At 41.7% G+C, this 16469-nt stretch overlaps 2 protein-coding genes across 14 annotated transcripts in view; both read right to left on the bottom strand.

The window, feature by feature from the left end:
• Positions 1 to 651: 651 nt before the first annotated feature.
• LOC107391666 (uncharacterized) lies at positions 652 to 8963 on the bottom strand. Of its 8 annotated transcripts, none has more exons than XM_054731540.2 (15): positions 5171 to 8963; positions 4941 to 5068; positions 4266 to 4760; positions 4105 to 4152; positions 3934 to 4014; positions 3790 to 3870; positions 2972 to 3032; positions 2808 to 2858; positions 2695 to 2739; positions 2540 to 2613; positions 2243 to 2366; positions 2074 to 2103; positions 1697 to 1862; positions 1485 to 1595; positions 652 to 1342 (listed from the first exon to the last, which is right to left on the bottom strand). In XM_054731540.2, coding segments are annotated over exons 4-15 (831 nt in total). In that variant the 5' UTR covers positions 4107 to 4152; positions 4266 to 4760; positions 4941 to 5068; positions 5171 to 8963; the 3' UTR covers positions 652 to 1337. The 8 variants fall into 8 exon arrangements, 7 of the variants coding, with proteins under 7 accessions (XP_054587515.1, XP_054587518.1, XP_054587517.1 ...); XM_054731543.2 differs by having other exon boundaries at positions 1709 to 1862; XM_054731542.2 differs by having other exon boundaries at positions 2549 to 2613.
• An 885-nt stretch (positions 8964 to 9848) lies between these two features.
• The window catches only part of dock8 (dedicator of cytokinesis 8), a 147038-nt gene continuing 140417 nt past the window's right edge, over positions 9849 to 16469 (bottom strand). For all 6 annotated transcript variants that reach the window (XM_070546140.1, XM_015972847.3, XM_015972848.3 and 3 more), the window contains 2 exons: positions 12647 to 12817; positions 9849 to 11002 (listed from right to left, as the gene is read on the bottom strand). In XM_070546140.1, coding sequence (XP_070402241.1) covers positions 10951 to 11002; positions 12647 to 12817 — 223 coding nt within the window. In that variant the 3' untranslated portion in view covers positions 9849 to 10950. The remainder of the gene's footprint in view (positions 11003 to 12646; positions 12818 to 16469) is intronic.

Here is a 16469-nt window from a genome sequence, read left to right as displayed (position 1 = left end):
TATATGCGTGTTAAATTTGATGTAGTGTGTTTATGCTTGTATGTGTGGAGACGATTGATTGGAATTATCTTGATGTTCTGTTGATAATGTCCACTGTAAATTGTCAGTAAACACTGGCTGATTAGTCTTCAGGTAACCTATTACATGTTTGTTTTTTCTCCACACAATAGGTTACATTTTCATTTAAAAGCTGAAAAAGGTGTCATTGTGATACAGCAGATATTCTTAATTTGCACTACATGTCTTATGAATGTTTTCCAATATGAAATGTAACATATTCTTGCACAAAAGCCAGTTTGGCTCATCACCTAAAATTTGTTTACTTTCTACTTTTGTGTTAGATTTCTGAGTTTGCCACTTTGTCTTGAAATAACTTAATTCTTTGTAATACCATAGTGATCATTTTCACAATGTTGCAAAATTAATGTTTGAAAATAGTTTCTCAAGGTATTCATAGGTTAAACATGTTAAATACAGATTTAACTACACTCATGTTTATATCTATATAAAATAACACAGGACCACTTTATAATTTCCACAGGTTTACTGTAATAATGCGGAACACAAACAACAGATTACAAGAGCATGAACAACAGAAAAAGGATTGAGAGGATGGTTACAACCCAGATTATTTGAATAAGGAGACACATATTGATGGAAATAAAAAGCTTTTTATTTTCAGCGTGTCCTCTCTGGCAGTGTGGTACTCTGAGTACCAGGTACAAGCCCAACAGATTCACTTTCTCAAACAGAGCATTACAGTTTTTGCTATAGTACTCCAAGAAGAATGATCAAAAACTCTCACAAAAAAAAAAAAACAGGCATCAAAACACAAACCAAGATGTGGGAGAACCACTGATGGGGAACCTGGTCACTACAACCAGGGTGGTGTGTGAGTGTGTTCTTGTACATACTACATACTGAGGACCATTTTGACCATTTTCCCTACAAAGTGAGGACATTTTTTGGTCCTCACCTTTTTTTAGAAGCATACCAGAAGCTTACTGTACCAGTTAGAGGCAGAGTGTGAATTAAGTTTTAGTTAAGGTTAGGGTTAGGAAAAGATCAGCGTTGTAGGGTTGGGGTATGGGTTAGGCATGGTGAAATCACAAAAATGAATGGAAGTCAATGAAGGGTCCTCACTATGATAGAAAGACAGATGTGTGTGTGTGTGCGTGTGTGTGTGTGTGTGCGTGCGTGTGGTTGTGTGTGGAGACGGGGGCGGCGACAGAGCAGACACATTAATTGTTCATTTGGCTGCAAAAGTGGCTGCAGTAGCCTGGGAGCATCTCCTCCGGGTAAAGTGTCCTTAGTTCTCCTCTTTTTCCTCTGCCAACCTATCCTGTAATAAAAAATAAATAAATAAATAAAAATCAACCAGAGAAGAATAGGCTCCGAGTGGTATGGTTTTCATTATGTCATGCATCATTGAGATTTTTAGTGTATGTAATGACAACAATATAAGATTATTGAGTGTTGCAAACCTCCGGGGCAGTGTTTGTATTGGTCTCCACATTGAAGGCAGATCTCAATAGAGTACATGTTTAAGTACTGTTCTCTGTACTTTTCTGAGAACCTGCTCCATGTGCAAACACCTGTGGAAAGCAGACGTATAAAAACAAGATTACATGTACATGCTGTCAGTGAAAAACGTGACAACAGCAACAATAACTGTATAAATAATTTCATTATTTACTGAAGTCCTCACTGTGAAGCCACTTGAAGTGTGCTCGTCTTCTGAAATATTCAGTAGACACAAGGTCTCTGAACATGGAGCACACCAGAGCCAGTTTGAAGATCGCTGTATCCCCTTCGTGAAGAACAACCTCTTCCAATATGTCCATGAGGACACGTTCTGGTAACTGTAACATTTATGTCAGGAGACAATAGTGAAAATACAAAATGTGTCCATAAAGTTTCAGAAATATGAGGACTGGAAACACATTACATAGCGTTTCATAACTATTACTTCATTCTACTACTGAATAATGTCTCTGAAGGAGCTGCCTGTGACCATAACTACTAATTCAGTTATATCAACAAATTAAAGAAACAGGAAAATCAATAGATTACCTCCAGTATAAGACATCTGTCGGCCTCAGCCTTTTACAGAAAACATGATTATCACGTTAGACTGAAATGAAGATTACCACCATGTATGTAAACCTGCATTGTGATGAATAGTCTCAACATTGTGTGGTTCTGTCCTACAAATAGTTATCTGATTGTTGTCCTCTCTCACCGGTCTGATTAGACTTGGTGAAGGCTTGGAGGAGGTTGCCTTTGGTACCCTGAAGACAGGCTGGAGAGTCCCCTGGAGGAGAAGGGATGCTTCTTCTGTCCAGAAGGCAAATCTTTGTCCATGCCTTTAGAAAACAACGCCAGTCTGAATGAACTCTAGTTGTGTACTGCTGCTTTCTTCAGTATGTTGGTTCAGTCACATGGTTTACAGTAAGCCACTTTCACAAACATCTGTTTGACCTGATGTCTTGCCTGAACCAAAGCTGCAAATATGATGGTGCCAGTTTGTCTAACGTGCCTGCCATACCCCTCAATGCCAAATCTCTCCATCAGCTGAATACACCACCACAGGCGAATTGCTGGCATTTCCTCCTGAAGACAAATATAATGTAATGTTTATGAAGACTGGACACTGGCACAGACACTTTGGTGGTACTGTCTGAAAAAGCTTACCTCTGTGAAAGATGGTGGAGATGAGGTGCAGATGCAGAGAGCATACTGTAAAGTAAAATCAATCTTTAACATGTTAAAATGTTATATTCAAGTAATGGCAAGTAAATTCTCACCATCAGCATAAAGGTGCCGCAGCAATTTCCCATGAACTGCTGGGGAAAGAACTGTAAAAAGAAACATGTTTCAATAAATGAGGAGAGCCGACATGCACCTGCTAGTTGTTAACTGCATTATGATGCACCTGATGAGCTTTCAAACGTTTGCACTGAAAACATACCTCAAGGTCTCTTCCTGTTTTATCCATCCAGAATCCAGAGTCAATGAAGGCTGCTACTCTCCTGGCATTGTAGAGAACACACATAACACACCAATCAAATGTTTGCCATAAAACAAAAATAAATTCATGTCGTGGGGATGCAACAATACTTTTTCAAACCGATACGATACAGATAATTGGATCCGAGTACTTGTTGATCCCAAGTACCAATGCTAATAATTCTACCACACAACGGAATGGAATGAATCGGAAGGCAGTTTTATTTTCTTCAGTGCTTGTTACAAATAATGGTGAATTAGATTAAAAAAAAAACATATTAGTTAAAATGACCACAAAATTCAAAGTTCAAGTGAAAAATAAACATTTTCTGTGAAAGTTTTGCAGTTTCCACATTTAAAGTATCGGTTCACAGTATCAATTAACTAAACTATACAGATACGAGTTAATTAGAACAGTATTGGCCTGGATATCAGTATTGGTGCATCCCTATCATGAAGTAGCCTTAGAACGAGGCAGCCTCCCAAACCTTTAAGACTTAGAACGAGGCTGCTTTTAGACGATCTTTCCAAAGAACACAAGAGGCCATTGAACAAGGCCAGAACAAATTTTCATTTTAGTGTCAACCTAAATGTGGTTCGGTAGAGATCATCTCCAAAACCATCAGGGCCAAGTGAGTCCAGAAACAGTATCTGTCTCTCAGCTACCAATATAGCCTGAAATAGACATGTTAGCATCATCCATGAAAACACGACATGTCAACCTCTGTTATTTTCTATCAGATGAAAAAACACAGAGCAAGAAAGATCAAGGGCGCTCACACAGAGCAGATAATGGTCAGCTTCACCTGCCTGCCGACTCCAAGCAGGAAAAAGCAGGATGTCCTTGGACCTAAAGTTTTCCTACATGTATTGGTACAAATTAGTAAACATGCACATGCAGGAGTAAAACTAACAAAAACATACCGGCAAGCAACGCAGCAGGTTGACTTGTGGATCCCTCCAGGTGGCCACGACATAGAGGTCAGCAATGTGAACATCTTTTCCCTAAAGGAAACACACAAAACAGCAAAATCAATACGCAACAACCATTCATGGCTATAACCAAAGAAAAGGTGTACCAGTACGACAGATTACATGTCTTTGTGCAGCTTCCTCCACAACCTTCAGACAAGCGTTCCCAATCTGAAAGAAATAGCAAAAAGCTATAGAATCAGTTTCATTTACTATTCTTAAAATCTTGCATTTCATTATCTTTTCTCTGCAGTGCATTAGACTAAGTAACAAGATGTACTTACAGTAGATTCCATGGACTGTTCCAAACCCAGGCTCCAAAAGTCTTCCCGAGTTAGGCAGATTTTGTCTTCCTTCACTAGAGCCCCATTCCCACCTGTACCGGGTCGGCCCGGGCCGGGTAGCATAGGTTGTTTACATATCTGGGTGGCCTGGAATTTTCCCGGGCCAACCAAGGCTCATTCTCGGCCCTCTTCCCGAGGGGTACTGCTTCAGGCCGACCAGGGCCAACACGCCCACTGCTGACAGCAAATTCACACCTTCCATTAGAGCAAGCCTCTGATTGGTGGGTAGAATCAGCCCATTCACACCTTCCATTAGAGCAAGCCTCTGATTGGTGGGTAGAATCAGCCCACATGGGCTTAAGGCAAGGATGTGTGGAATCAACCGGGCCAGGCTGGGGCCGACTGGGGCTACCCGGCCCGGGCCGACCCGGTACAGATGGGAATGGCCCATAGGAGATCTCCTGGAGGTCGGTTTTGGTCCAAGACACATTCCACCTAAATAAAGAGCATTTCATGTGATTTTTGCTTCAATACAATATAGAAAATAATAAAGAAAGATTAAAAGGGCAACTACAAAATAAGGCTGGCATTGTTTCTCATACTTCAGCAATTCTAAAACTATCATCGACTTTGACTTATTGAGGTTTAACGTGACTGCATAGAAATGTGCCGTACCAGACTGGACTGAAGAGGGTCCAAGTCTTTCTGCCACTTTGCTCCTGGGCTGGCATACTGATGATCAATCTGCCATTCAGGAGTCCCATATAAGTGGTCCAGGAGAAACTTCCCATCAGTTGGTGGATCTGATAATATACAAATATGTGGCATGACATACCAACTTAAATCCATTTTTAACATTAAATCAATATTGAACTGTGACTTTTTATTACTTCTCATATGCTTACTTTTTGATCTGTGGTAGTTCCTCAGCCTGGACACGTTTACCTTCTGGCAAATTGCTCCCTTCACAATAGTGGCCACCCCCTTTGGTGTGATGCTGGCCACAGTGTACGGTCCTTGGTGATGGCTGGAGAATGCATCTCCTGTGCGTCTCCTTTTCGGATCTCCTGACAAAAGCACGTCATCGCCTGCTTGAACAACACACTGCCTTACTAGCTTCCTTTTCCGTGTTCCAAAGCTCTTCCTCTGGGTGTCCTGTGTCCTCTCAATATTGTGAAAACCTACCAAAAAATTACATGAAAAGCAGAGAGAGAAATATAAATATTTATTATTCACCAGGTCGCCATGGCAATGCTCATTCTGGAAATATAGAAATAATGAAAAGTTAGCTACTAAAGCAGAAAAAATGTTGAATACACAATAAAAAATGAGAACTGTATTAACCACATTTCTCCTTTTTTCCCTCAACAAATCTCCTTTCCCTGTCAGTCAGCCCGCTTCAAATGTACAGACCGTTTCATTCAGAACAGTCATCTCCTCAACTCTTGTGTCGATGTCCTCTTCTGGGTTTGCAACCTCAAAGTCATCGTCCATGGGACAGGTGTTCATCACAGCAGGAAGATGTGGATGTCGGTGGAAGAGCAGGAAATAGGGACTGTGGCGGGTGGAGTGCTGATCACACAAAATCTCTCCATTAATTCATTTTCTCTTGCACTTGTCATTAACTTACCAGCTCAGTGGCCTAGTGGTAGAGTATCCGCCCTGAGACTGGGAGATCAGGGTTCGACTCCTGGTCGGGTCATACCAAAGACTTTGAAAAAATGGGACCCAATGCCTCCCTGCTTGACACTCAGCATTAAGGGGTTGGATTGGGGGGTTAAACCACCAAATGGTTCCCGAGCTTACATGGAGATTACATTTTACAGCAGCCTGATCATCATTTAAATACATAAACTATCACCTGCTAGTCCACGCTATCAGCATTATTTTAATTGGTGTGTGTGTGTGTGTTTTCCACTTCAAACACTGGTCTAACCAACCAGACCAGCGTGTCCAGTAACACATTAATGTTACAATTAAACAGTTTCACTTCATGTAGGCTAGGAACGTTTCACCTGCCGTGGCCCGACCGCTTCTGCTTCACATAAACTTTGTGCGTAATCAAATGTCTCTACGCATCATGCGTCTCCATATTAGAGACGGGAACAAGCGCTGTTCAGCCAAAGTTTCATAATTTCATAAAAAGAACATTTTGCCAAGTGACACGTCCCTCAGAGAGACCGGGTTTCCAGAATGTTTCAGTGGGAGGAAATCTTATCGCATGCGCCGTGGTTCTGCACTGCGCTGCGAACCCCAGATCTTCAGCTCACTGCCCACCGTGGGCGCTCCGAGCCGCGCTGAACACAGTGTCCAGTATAAAGCTCTGATGTTCTGATGGGAATATTTTACCTCCGCGATGTGCGTTAACGATTAAAATGTCAGCTCATCCATGCGCATCAGTGTGCGTCGGGGTAATTCTTTCAAACCAAGCAACATCCTTGAGTTCATCTGTCAAAATAAACAGTCAAATGGAAATATATGTAACCTGCCGTTTAACTGTTTTGCCTTCCTGTGAAGATTGTTGCAAAGAGAAACAATTAAACTTGATTAACCCCAGAGCCACCCAGAGAACCAGAGCGCATGCGGGAAGATTCCTCCCACTGAAGCGAGTGTTTTCCAAACCCTGTCTCTCAGAGAGACTTGTCACTTAGAAAATGTTCCCTGATTATGAAACTTTGGCTGAATAGCGCTTGTTCCTGTCTCCAATGTGGCGACACATCCAGGAACCTGTCTGAGGAGAAGCCCAGAATCTCACATTGTCTTCAGCTCATAAAGTGCCAATATGATTACGCACAAGCGTGACCCGTCAACCCGGTCTCACAGTAAGGCCGGGTTGGATCTGTTCAGGTTTACGCAGACAATCTTTACATTTAGAATTGGCATACAGATGTAAAATTAATGCAGTAAAATATAAAGCATTTTATTTAAATAGCCATTCATTATTTTACAAGCACAGAGAGCCGCATCAGATGGATGGAAGAGCCGCATGCGGCTCCAGAGCCGCGGATTGCTGACCCCTGTGCTAGCCTACTTTATTGTCCCCAGCAATTTTTAAACCCCACTCAAGTGTATGGTTATTGTCCCCAGCAATTCTGAAAACAAACTGACGCCCTTGCTACCAAAAGCGCCTAATTGAAGTGAAAATGGCTAAGGGACATGTAACCAAATATTAGCACTGCTGTATGTATGTTTGTGACCCAGCAAACGTGATCACTTTTCTCTGTTAACCCATAATAAAGACATTAAAGGACCAAACTTCATGAATGTTTTTTTGTGACAAAGAAGTATCTGTTCCAATCACTCTATCAGAGAAAAATCTGAGTTTTAGAAATAACGGGACACTCAGTAGAGCCATTATATTATATTTTTTACAAGTGTATGTAAACTTCTGACCACAACTGTATGTGCTGTTCCAACGTGTTGGCACCTCATTGACAAGTTTCAAGGTGGGCCGTTCCATCTGTTGCTGCACTTGAGCAAGCTTCTCTTTTGCTGTGGTGCTGGATCTGAAGAATGATACAATTTGCCTAGATTTGTGTCTTATGGATGAAAGTTCAGGCATCTGATCACAGGATTTTTTGACTATTAAATTTAGTTTGTGTGCAATGCAGATTGAATGTCGAATTTGAAGAGTTCGTGTTGCTGCTATCATGTTTGGTGCTGCGTCGGTCACAAGACACCTTACCTTATTTGTTATGGCCCAGTCGTCCATCATGCCCCTTTTGACTTGGGCCAGATTGTCAGCAGTGTGACTTTGTGGAAAGTGTTTGACTCCCAACACAGATGTACACAACTGCATATTATCATTGATGTAGTGACAGGTAAGAGCTAAGTAAGCCTCCATGTTCAAGGAGGTCCACATGTCAGCTGTTATACGCACTGCCACAGCTTGCTGTACTTCCCTTTTTACTCGTTTGAGTTCCTCCGCATGCTTTTTGGCCATCATTTCCTTAACCGTCTGAAAATGAATCAAATTAGTCTAGTACTTAACACATTAATTAGACCACCTGTCATTAAAGCAAGAAAAACATCCAGCTATGAAGTTCTCTGTGTTTTGCCCTGTTGAATAAAAGGTAGGAATTTAAAACTGAATCCAGTTTTATACCCAAATGTGAGCTGACACACCGGACGGAAATTATTCAAGCATGCATGATATTTGAATCACAAGTGTTTATTTTTGTTTGCTGTGTCATAAACCTTAAATCAGACGATGGTCTAATACATTTGTTAAGCACTGTATATATTACATGAGTAACAGCAGCTATCTGAGACATTGTGTATTCAAACCTTTCTGGTTGGCAAAACGTAAGATGGATCAAGGGCCTGAATCAACCCCCTGAACCCCTCACTCTCCACAATACTCAGGGGTTGGCAGTCCTTTATAATAAAATTCAGGACTGCTTGGTCCAGAGCAATCTTCCTAGATTTCAAAATAATAAAACATATATTAGTAAAACAACTGTGACAAAGCACGCCCAGCATGGACGTAATTGGGGGGGTTTGGGGGGGGGGGGGGGACATGTCCCCCCCACTTTTTCCAAAGTCAAGTTTTGACGCCTGCACTTTTTACCATCTAAAAACAATATTACGTTATATTAAATTGACACTGGTTGAGCTCTAGCACCAAGCATAAAACAACCGTTTGTCTTGAAGCCTGTTTCCCATTAGAACATACTGTAAAGATCCCCCCCCCCCCCCCCCCCCAATGTCCCCCCCCCCACTTCTAAAGTGAAAATTACGTCCATGACACCCAGTGTCTATATAGGTCTACCTGTGTTCGTTCTTGGTGTATTTGCTTCCTCTTCGTTTTCATGCTTGACCCTGTAATGTCTCAGCATTGAGGAAGTGCTCTTATTTGTATAAGACAACTCCGCTGTGCAGATCCGACATTTAACCTAATTAAATTAAATAAATAATTTACACCGAGAGTCAGTCACATTGCTGTTTTCAACTCTGACAGATGCGCAGAAACAAGGAAAGACAAACACGTACCTTATTTGCTGTTAAAAGATCAAAATGATCCCACACAGCAGAAACTTTTCTTTGCCTCTCTGGCTCCATTTTCTTGATGTAAAGAGGGATGTCTTGTTTTATCTTTGAAATGGTAATTTTTTCGCGGCGACTCATCCCGTTGACAGATGCAGAGTCGATACCTTATAAACACAGTTTGGCGCCTCGGCAATGAGCGACACAGCAGCAGTGTTGGTCATGTGACTTTTTCTTACAGCAACACACGGATCGACACTGATCGACACAGGTTTCGCTCCATGAGCTTGACACATGCGCCTGTGTGTCGGTGTTGCTGGACCCATCACTACTAGTAGGCTTTCGAGCCTATACAGCTTGGAGTAAGACAACATGAAGCATGAAGAGGATGATGTGGACAAAATACTAATTTGCCTAATAATTCTGCACTCCCTGTATATTTACTGAAGTATAAGTTTCAATCTGTAGCTTTTAATAGTAAATTACTTATACACAAAACCTACTTTTGCTTACATAGAGGAAGGTCACAAATACCTCATCAATACATTTAGTGTTTAATAATACAAACATGTAAAATAACAATAACCACTGTGGTGATGATGTTCATATATTAAATTTTATTCATAATCTTGAACAGGATTGAGTGCATGACAACAATGAAGAAAAGATTGATTTATGTAGTCTAATAGATCAATGCCACTAATAAAACACAAACTTTTTAATTATTTCAAAAACAGGAATACGGTTTAATGAGCACGCAAAACTGTTTTAAATTTTGTTTTGTAAAAAGTTATATATTTACAAGCAACAACTGAAACTACAGACTTCTACATGAATAGTTTCCATTTATATCATAATTTATTAATCTAAAAATAAATTTCTATAAAATCAACTGAAAAATACCTCTTTTATACCAATGAAAACATCTTGGTTATTAATGTTTACACAAAACATGGGTTTTATCATTTGTCCATGTGTAATTTAAATGGTCAGAAATGGAGACGGTGTCTTAAGCTGAAAGGAAAAGATTAATCAACCGGAATTCCAGCTTCTCCAGTGCACAAACGCTCGCTGCTCATACTGGCATGTCATGCATGCCCAGAGTACAAATGTACAGTTTTACAACAGAAAAAGTTGATCATCAACTATTAAATGACTTCAATATGCCACAACAAAACTTCCATTCTAAAGTTTACACACACACACACACACACACACACACACACACACACACACACACACACACACACACACACACACACACACACACACACACACACACACACACACACACACACACACACACACACACACACACACACACACACACACACACACACACACACACACACACACACAGCTCTGAGTAAATTTATCAGCCCAGACGGGATGTTTGCAGCATTATCAGAACTTTGACATTTTACAGCATTTTGCTCTAATTTCTGTATTTGACCATTTTATTGGGGGGAAAAAAAATTCCATGACGTCGTAAAAGTGGGCACATGGGAACCGATAAAGCACAGTGCTGGATTCAAATGTAGAATAAAAAAACAACAACCCTGGTTCATCCATGCGGAAACTTTTCCTGCTCAGATCATTTCAGTGGAGCTTTTTAACACATCTTCATCTCTTTTTTTTCCCTCCACCCTTTCAGTTCTGTGACAACTTTCTGCAGCACTCTCCAACGAGCTGTGCCACCTCAGGAGTTTTCATCAGGAGCTCTGCGGAAACTGAGGCGTTTGAAAGAGTCCCTGTGAGGGGCAGTAGACAGTAGATGAGGGAGGCGGAAAAAAAAAGGCAAAATGGCAGAAATACAACAAAACAAATAATGACAACGAAGAGGAATTTTTAAAAAGGATATTCCACCCCTAAGTGAAATTTTGTCTGTTTCCATATTCCCCAGAGTTGGATAAGTGGAAAAAAACATTTTGTAACCAGCCCAGTCATCCTAAAGTATTCTGTTAGCTTCAGCTTAGCATAAATAATGTAAGTGAATGGTAACAGCTTAGCCTAGAAATCTAGACAGACAGTAGCAGAAGCTAAATTATTTTTCTCAGCATGTCACGCTCCACTGGAACCTTTGCAGCCCTAACCAGTCTGGTGGCTTGCCAATCACAGTGCTCTGTTTGGTGGGCCAATCACAGTGCTCAGTTTGTTTGGTGGGCCAATCACAGCGCTCAATTTGTTTGGTGGGCCAATCACAGCGCTCTATTTGTTTGGTGGGCCAATTACAGGGGGGATGGGGGGGGGGGGGGTTCCACAAAAGTAAACAATCAATGATGAACAGGAGTCTGCTTCTAGACCTGCAGAAAGAGAAAAGCCAAACCAAAAAAAGGGACACACAACAATACAATAAGAGCAAGCTATCACTACCTCAACCCAATGAAGAAATATAAGATAAACATGGTTTTACTGAACAATCAAACGCTAATAAATCACAGTGCATTTAGTGCCAGCCACAGCCTTAAGACATGTGTTGAAAATGCCCAAGTCAATACTTATGAGAGCACCATGTGAGCACCTGTGTGTGTACACGAGCTTGTACATGTAAGGTTTCTCTATAGGAGCGTCCAATATAGAGTGTGAGGGGCCACAGATCTGCCCCCCAAATATGCGTAGAAGATGGAAGGAGCTCCAAGCCCCAGAGATCCAGGAGCTGCCCCAGATCACAGGGGCATCAGGGAGACTGTAACCAGAGAAGCCCCAGCCCCCTCTCGAGAGGCGCAGAAGGTTGCCCTGGGGGGCCACAACCGGCAGCCGGCAGAGTCCCAGGAGATATCAGCGGCAAGCCCACAGGCCCGCCCACAGCCTCCCACCCCCAAGTCTGCTGAGCCCGGAGCCCAACGACCCAGGTCCCAGGGGCGACCAGCCCCGCCGGGGACCCAACAGAGCCTAGGGACTCAGATCCCACCAGGCAGCCACCGGGATCAATCAGACAGATGCCAAAAACCTTAAACCCCCTGACACAAGAGCCATGTGGAGATAGCTTGAAAGACAACCATAGACCCCTCCCCATGACTGAGCGCTGTTACTGGGTCTTTGCCAGACTTAATATTCACATATATAGGATGGCTTGTCAGGGTACTAACAGCTGGCATTTTATGTGCACAAGTCACAAAAATTACTCATTAACGATCTTACTATTCATGAAAGCCTCAAAATTCTACTACCATCTATTAGCCTGAATCTGGACCAATCTAATTTGTATTTGATGGTTTGAGATGTCTTGTGTTGTGAACTGATGCTTTATAAATAAACTGAATTTAGTGGAATACACATGAAACTACATTAGTGGTATTTTATGTGCACTTTGACAAAGACAGTGTCAACAAATGCCAAATGAGTTCTACTTGACCTTTCAGAGTAAGGCTGTTTACCTCAGCGGCGCTGCTTACCTGTTCTCCAGCCGAGGCCTAATGATGGGTTTATAGAGCTCGGGGATCTTCCTCTCCAACATCGGCCTCAAGCTCTCTCTCAGGCGGTTGTAGTTCTTCTTCAGCTCATGTTGGTACTCCTTCTGGTCAGATGCGATCAAGTGTTTATTCTTCTCCACTGCCTCGCCACACCTACAAGACAAGCAAGTAATTGATTCAGTGCCAATTTTTGTTTTTAATTCATAAACTTAAAAGTTAAAAGGAGCTTCAATTTTTCACTAAATTAGAATTTTTGTCCCTCAATGAATTTCCAATTTGTCGTCGTTGTCGTCTTCCTCCGCTTATCCGGGTCCGGGTCGCGGGGGCAGCATCCCAACTAGGGAGCTCCAGACCGCCCTCTCCCCGGCCACCTCCAGCAGCTCCTCCGGCAGGACCCCAAGGCGTTCCTGGACCAGATTGGAGATGTAACCTCTCCAATGTGTCCTGGGTTGACCCGGGGGCCTCCTGCCGGCAGGACATGCCCAAAACACCTCTCCAGGGAGGCGTCCAGGAGGCATCCTGACCAGATGCCCAAACCACCTCAACTGACTCCTTTCGATCCGGAAGAGCAGCGGTTCTACTCCGAGTCCCTCCCAAATGTCCGAGCTCCTTACCCTATCTCTAAGGCTGAGCCCGGCCACCCTACGGAGGAAACTCATTTCGGCCGCTTGTATCCGCGATCTCGTTCTTTCGGTCATTACCCAAAGCTCATGACCATAGGTGAGGATTGGGACGTAGATCGACCGGTAAATCGAGAGCCTGGCTTTCTGGTTCAGCTCCCTCTTCACCATGACAGATCGGCTCAGCGTCCGCATCACTGCAGACGCTGAACCAATCCGCCTGTCGATCTCCTGATCCCTCCTACCCTCACTCGTGAACAAGACCCCGAGATACTTAAACTCCTCCACTTGAGGTAGGACCTCTCCCCCGACCCAGAGCTGGCAAGCCACCCTTTTCCGGTCGAGAACCATGGTCTCAGATGGTCTGTGCATGTGCTGATTGGATTATTTTCCTCAGCTGTGGTGTAAGTCATGCTGTAAACGACCAAAAGCTCAGTGAAATGACAGACTAACAGCTACAATATTCAGTTTCCATTCATAACAAAGCACTGTCTTATTCTGCAACATAAACAGGAAGCTACTGACTGCTAAGTAGAAGGCCAGTATAGCTTCTCCCCCACAGTCCATGACATGCACAATGGCCGACATGCAGAGGTTTCTGTAGGCAATTAGAGAGAAGGCACTGATCACAAACACATGTCTGAGTTGATCTCTTAGCTTTTAATGAAGGTAACATGGAAACTGCAGTGTTTTGTAGCATTTATCAAAATTCTCATGGGACAAAAGCAGGAATGGCACTACAGTCGCAAAACATCTGCTAATATTTAAAAGTCTGATAATATGGTGGTAATGGCTTTTTTCAATGAGCATATACATATTTTAGTGCATTTTCTCCTATAAATTGACGTGAAATTAAGGTAATTGTGTCTTTATATTCAAATAAACCTCTATAAGTGTGTAGGTGGTCATGTTGCACAACAACTCCACTATTTGTAAAACAGCATCTCAAAAAGGTGTAATTTTGTCATTTCAGCTTTCACCTTTAACCTTCAAACTGCAGCGTTTTATGAGAAACTGATGAATTATGGTTTTGAAAGAGACTAAAAATGCAGCTTGTGAATACCAAAGTTCACAAACAGAGACACAAAAGCCCAAGACAGTCAGGCAGAGCAATAAAACCCCTCCAAACACACTTAATCTGTGCAATTACACATTATAGATGTGCAAGTTAGAACAAGTGGCTGCTTTTAAGATCCATTAGGGAGATGCAATAAAACAGCTTTGACTTTTCTGCAGAAACACGATTTTGAGTTATGATATATAATATATATATATATATATATATATATATATATATATATATATATATATATATATATATAATATATATATATATATATATATATAATATATATATATATATATATATATATATATATTAAAAATAGGCTGGTTAGTTTCTACCTGTTCTTTGCATGGGATTTTGTTTGCAGTTTCGCGTGTTTTACAGATATCTATATATTTAAATGAGTTTATTATACAACTTTAAAATATTTATATAGGTATCAAATATTTTTGATATTTGAAGATTTAAAAGTTTGAGATTTCTTAAAGTCCATTTGAACCGTGAACATGTAAATTACACCTAATTCAACTTGACATCCATCCATCCATCCATCCATCCATCCATCCATCCATCCATCCATCCATCGTTTAGGATGTCACTGTTGAGAAGGCTCTTGCACAAAGTGCTGCATTGCCAGGATCTTGATTTAGGATATAAAATAAACCTTTCCTCTGAAATTATAGTAAATATTTGCCATCCTGCTTGTAGCAATTAAGGCAGCTGAAATGTGACATGCGATTTAGGAAATGGAAACCACCTTTTGGAGGAAAACAGCAGCACATATCCAGGAGATGAGTGTGCGCAGTCCAAAACTTATAAATACAAACAAACGGCCACAATGTCTGCATAAAATCACTCGAACCATGTCTTTTCAGAGTATAATAAAACACAAATAACTTTAATGTAAAGTTATAATCTTCAAGATGATTTGCAGATGAATGAAATTAAAAGAAAACAATTTTTTTTTATGTTTTGCATTTTGATTATTTTGCAGACAAATTAACCTAAACGTGATAATTTGATGCTGAAATGCTGCAGCCCAGATTTAAACCTGCAACCTTCTTGCAAGGGGGTAGTGCTACTGACTGCTCCAAGCAGCCAATACACCTCCTACTTCTGTCTCTGATAAGTCAATGAAGTTCCTTTAACAACTGGTACATCAACAACCAGGGCGGTTCTAGAACGGGTCCAGGGTGGGTCAGTGCCACCCAAACAGCAAGCTTGGACCCCCTCATGGCCCCCCTGCTGGGGAAAGAGACTTAATATGTTTTGATTTTGTGTGATAATTTAGCCTAATGCAAGATGTGGAACTAAAGAACATAAATTAGTTGAAAAGAGGTTATATACATCCATGTTGTTACTTCAATGGATAAGTAAGATATCAGAGTTTTTAATCGCTAAATTGTTTAAAAACTTATTGAAAGCTATTGTATTGTGCGTGAAACAACTGTAACTAATGTTAGTCTTGAACCTCCCCCGCCAAGCACCTTAAAGGAATACTAGGCTGTTTTGATTTGCTTTTAGCACCCCCTAGTGCCTGTGAAGTGAAAGCAAATGTGAAATTAATAACTTCACCTTAATCTAACAACGGAAACGATTCATCAGCCTTCATTAGTGTCTGCAGGAGGGAATTATCACTAAATCAAACCAACACATTCTCACTCCCAGCGCATCAAAAACAAACGCTTGGTCAGCCACCCTCCGCATCAGACCCCTGACGCAAAAAGTGCTCTTTTTCGTCACTTATGTGCGAAAAGGGTTTTTTCCCTTTTCTGACTGCAGATCCCAATGCAGTGTAAAACTGACGCGATGGGATGTCCGCAGCCAGGGCACCAAACGAGCTCATTGTACCTCACCCTAACCTTATCCTCTTGTTATTTAACCTCCCCCTCACCCCTATCCTAACCTTAACCATCTTGCTAGCTAACACGTTAGTGATGTGTCGGTCGCTCTAAAAGCCGGCTCTATGAAGTGAACGGCGGGAGCCGCCTCGTCATTGGTCGGGTTTGGACCGAGGCAACGCGAGGGGGAGGTTTTTGCTACCAAGGTGGAGGTTAAACGTAGAGGGTACTTGTAACCTCCCCCTTGCCAGATGGTATGTTCTAACGTTCCCCTTGGG

The sequence above is a fragment of the Nothobranchius furzeri genome, chromosome 17 (assembly GCF_043380555.1).
Source record: "Nothobranchius furzeri strain GRZ-AD chromosome 17, NfurGRZ-RIMD1, whole genome shotgun sequence".
Classification (NCBI taxonomy): domain Eukaryota; kingdom Metazoa; phylum Chordata; class Actinopteri; order Cyprinodontiformes; family Nothobranchiidae; genus Nothobranchius; species Nothobranchius furzeri.
The sequence above is the reverse complement of the archived record's forward strand: the minus strand, read 5'-3'. Positions and strand labels throughout refer to the sequence as shown.

Bases quoted from the DNA above. Each gene is read 5' to 3' on its own strand.
- LOC107391666 (XM_054731540.2), bottom strand. The intron at 2,740-2,807 runs GTGAGAATTTAC...TTTACTTTACAG, and splicing joins GCGGCACCTTTATGCTGATG to TATGCTCTCTGCATCTGCAC. The intron at 2,614-2,694 runs GTAAGCTTTTTC...ATTTGTCTTCAG, and splicing joins CTCCACCATCTTTCACAGAG to GAGGAAATGCCAGCAATTCG.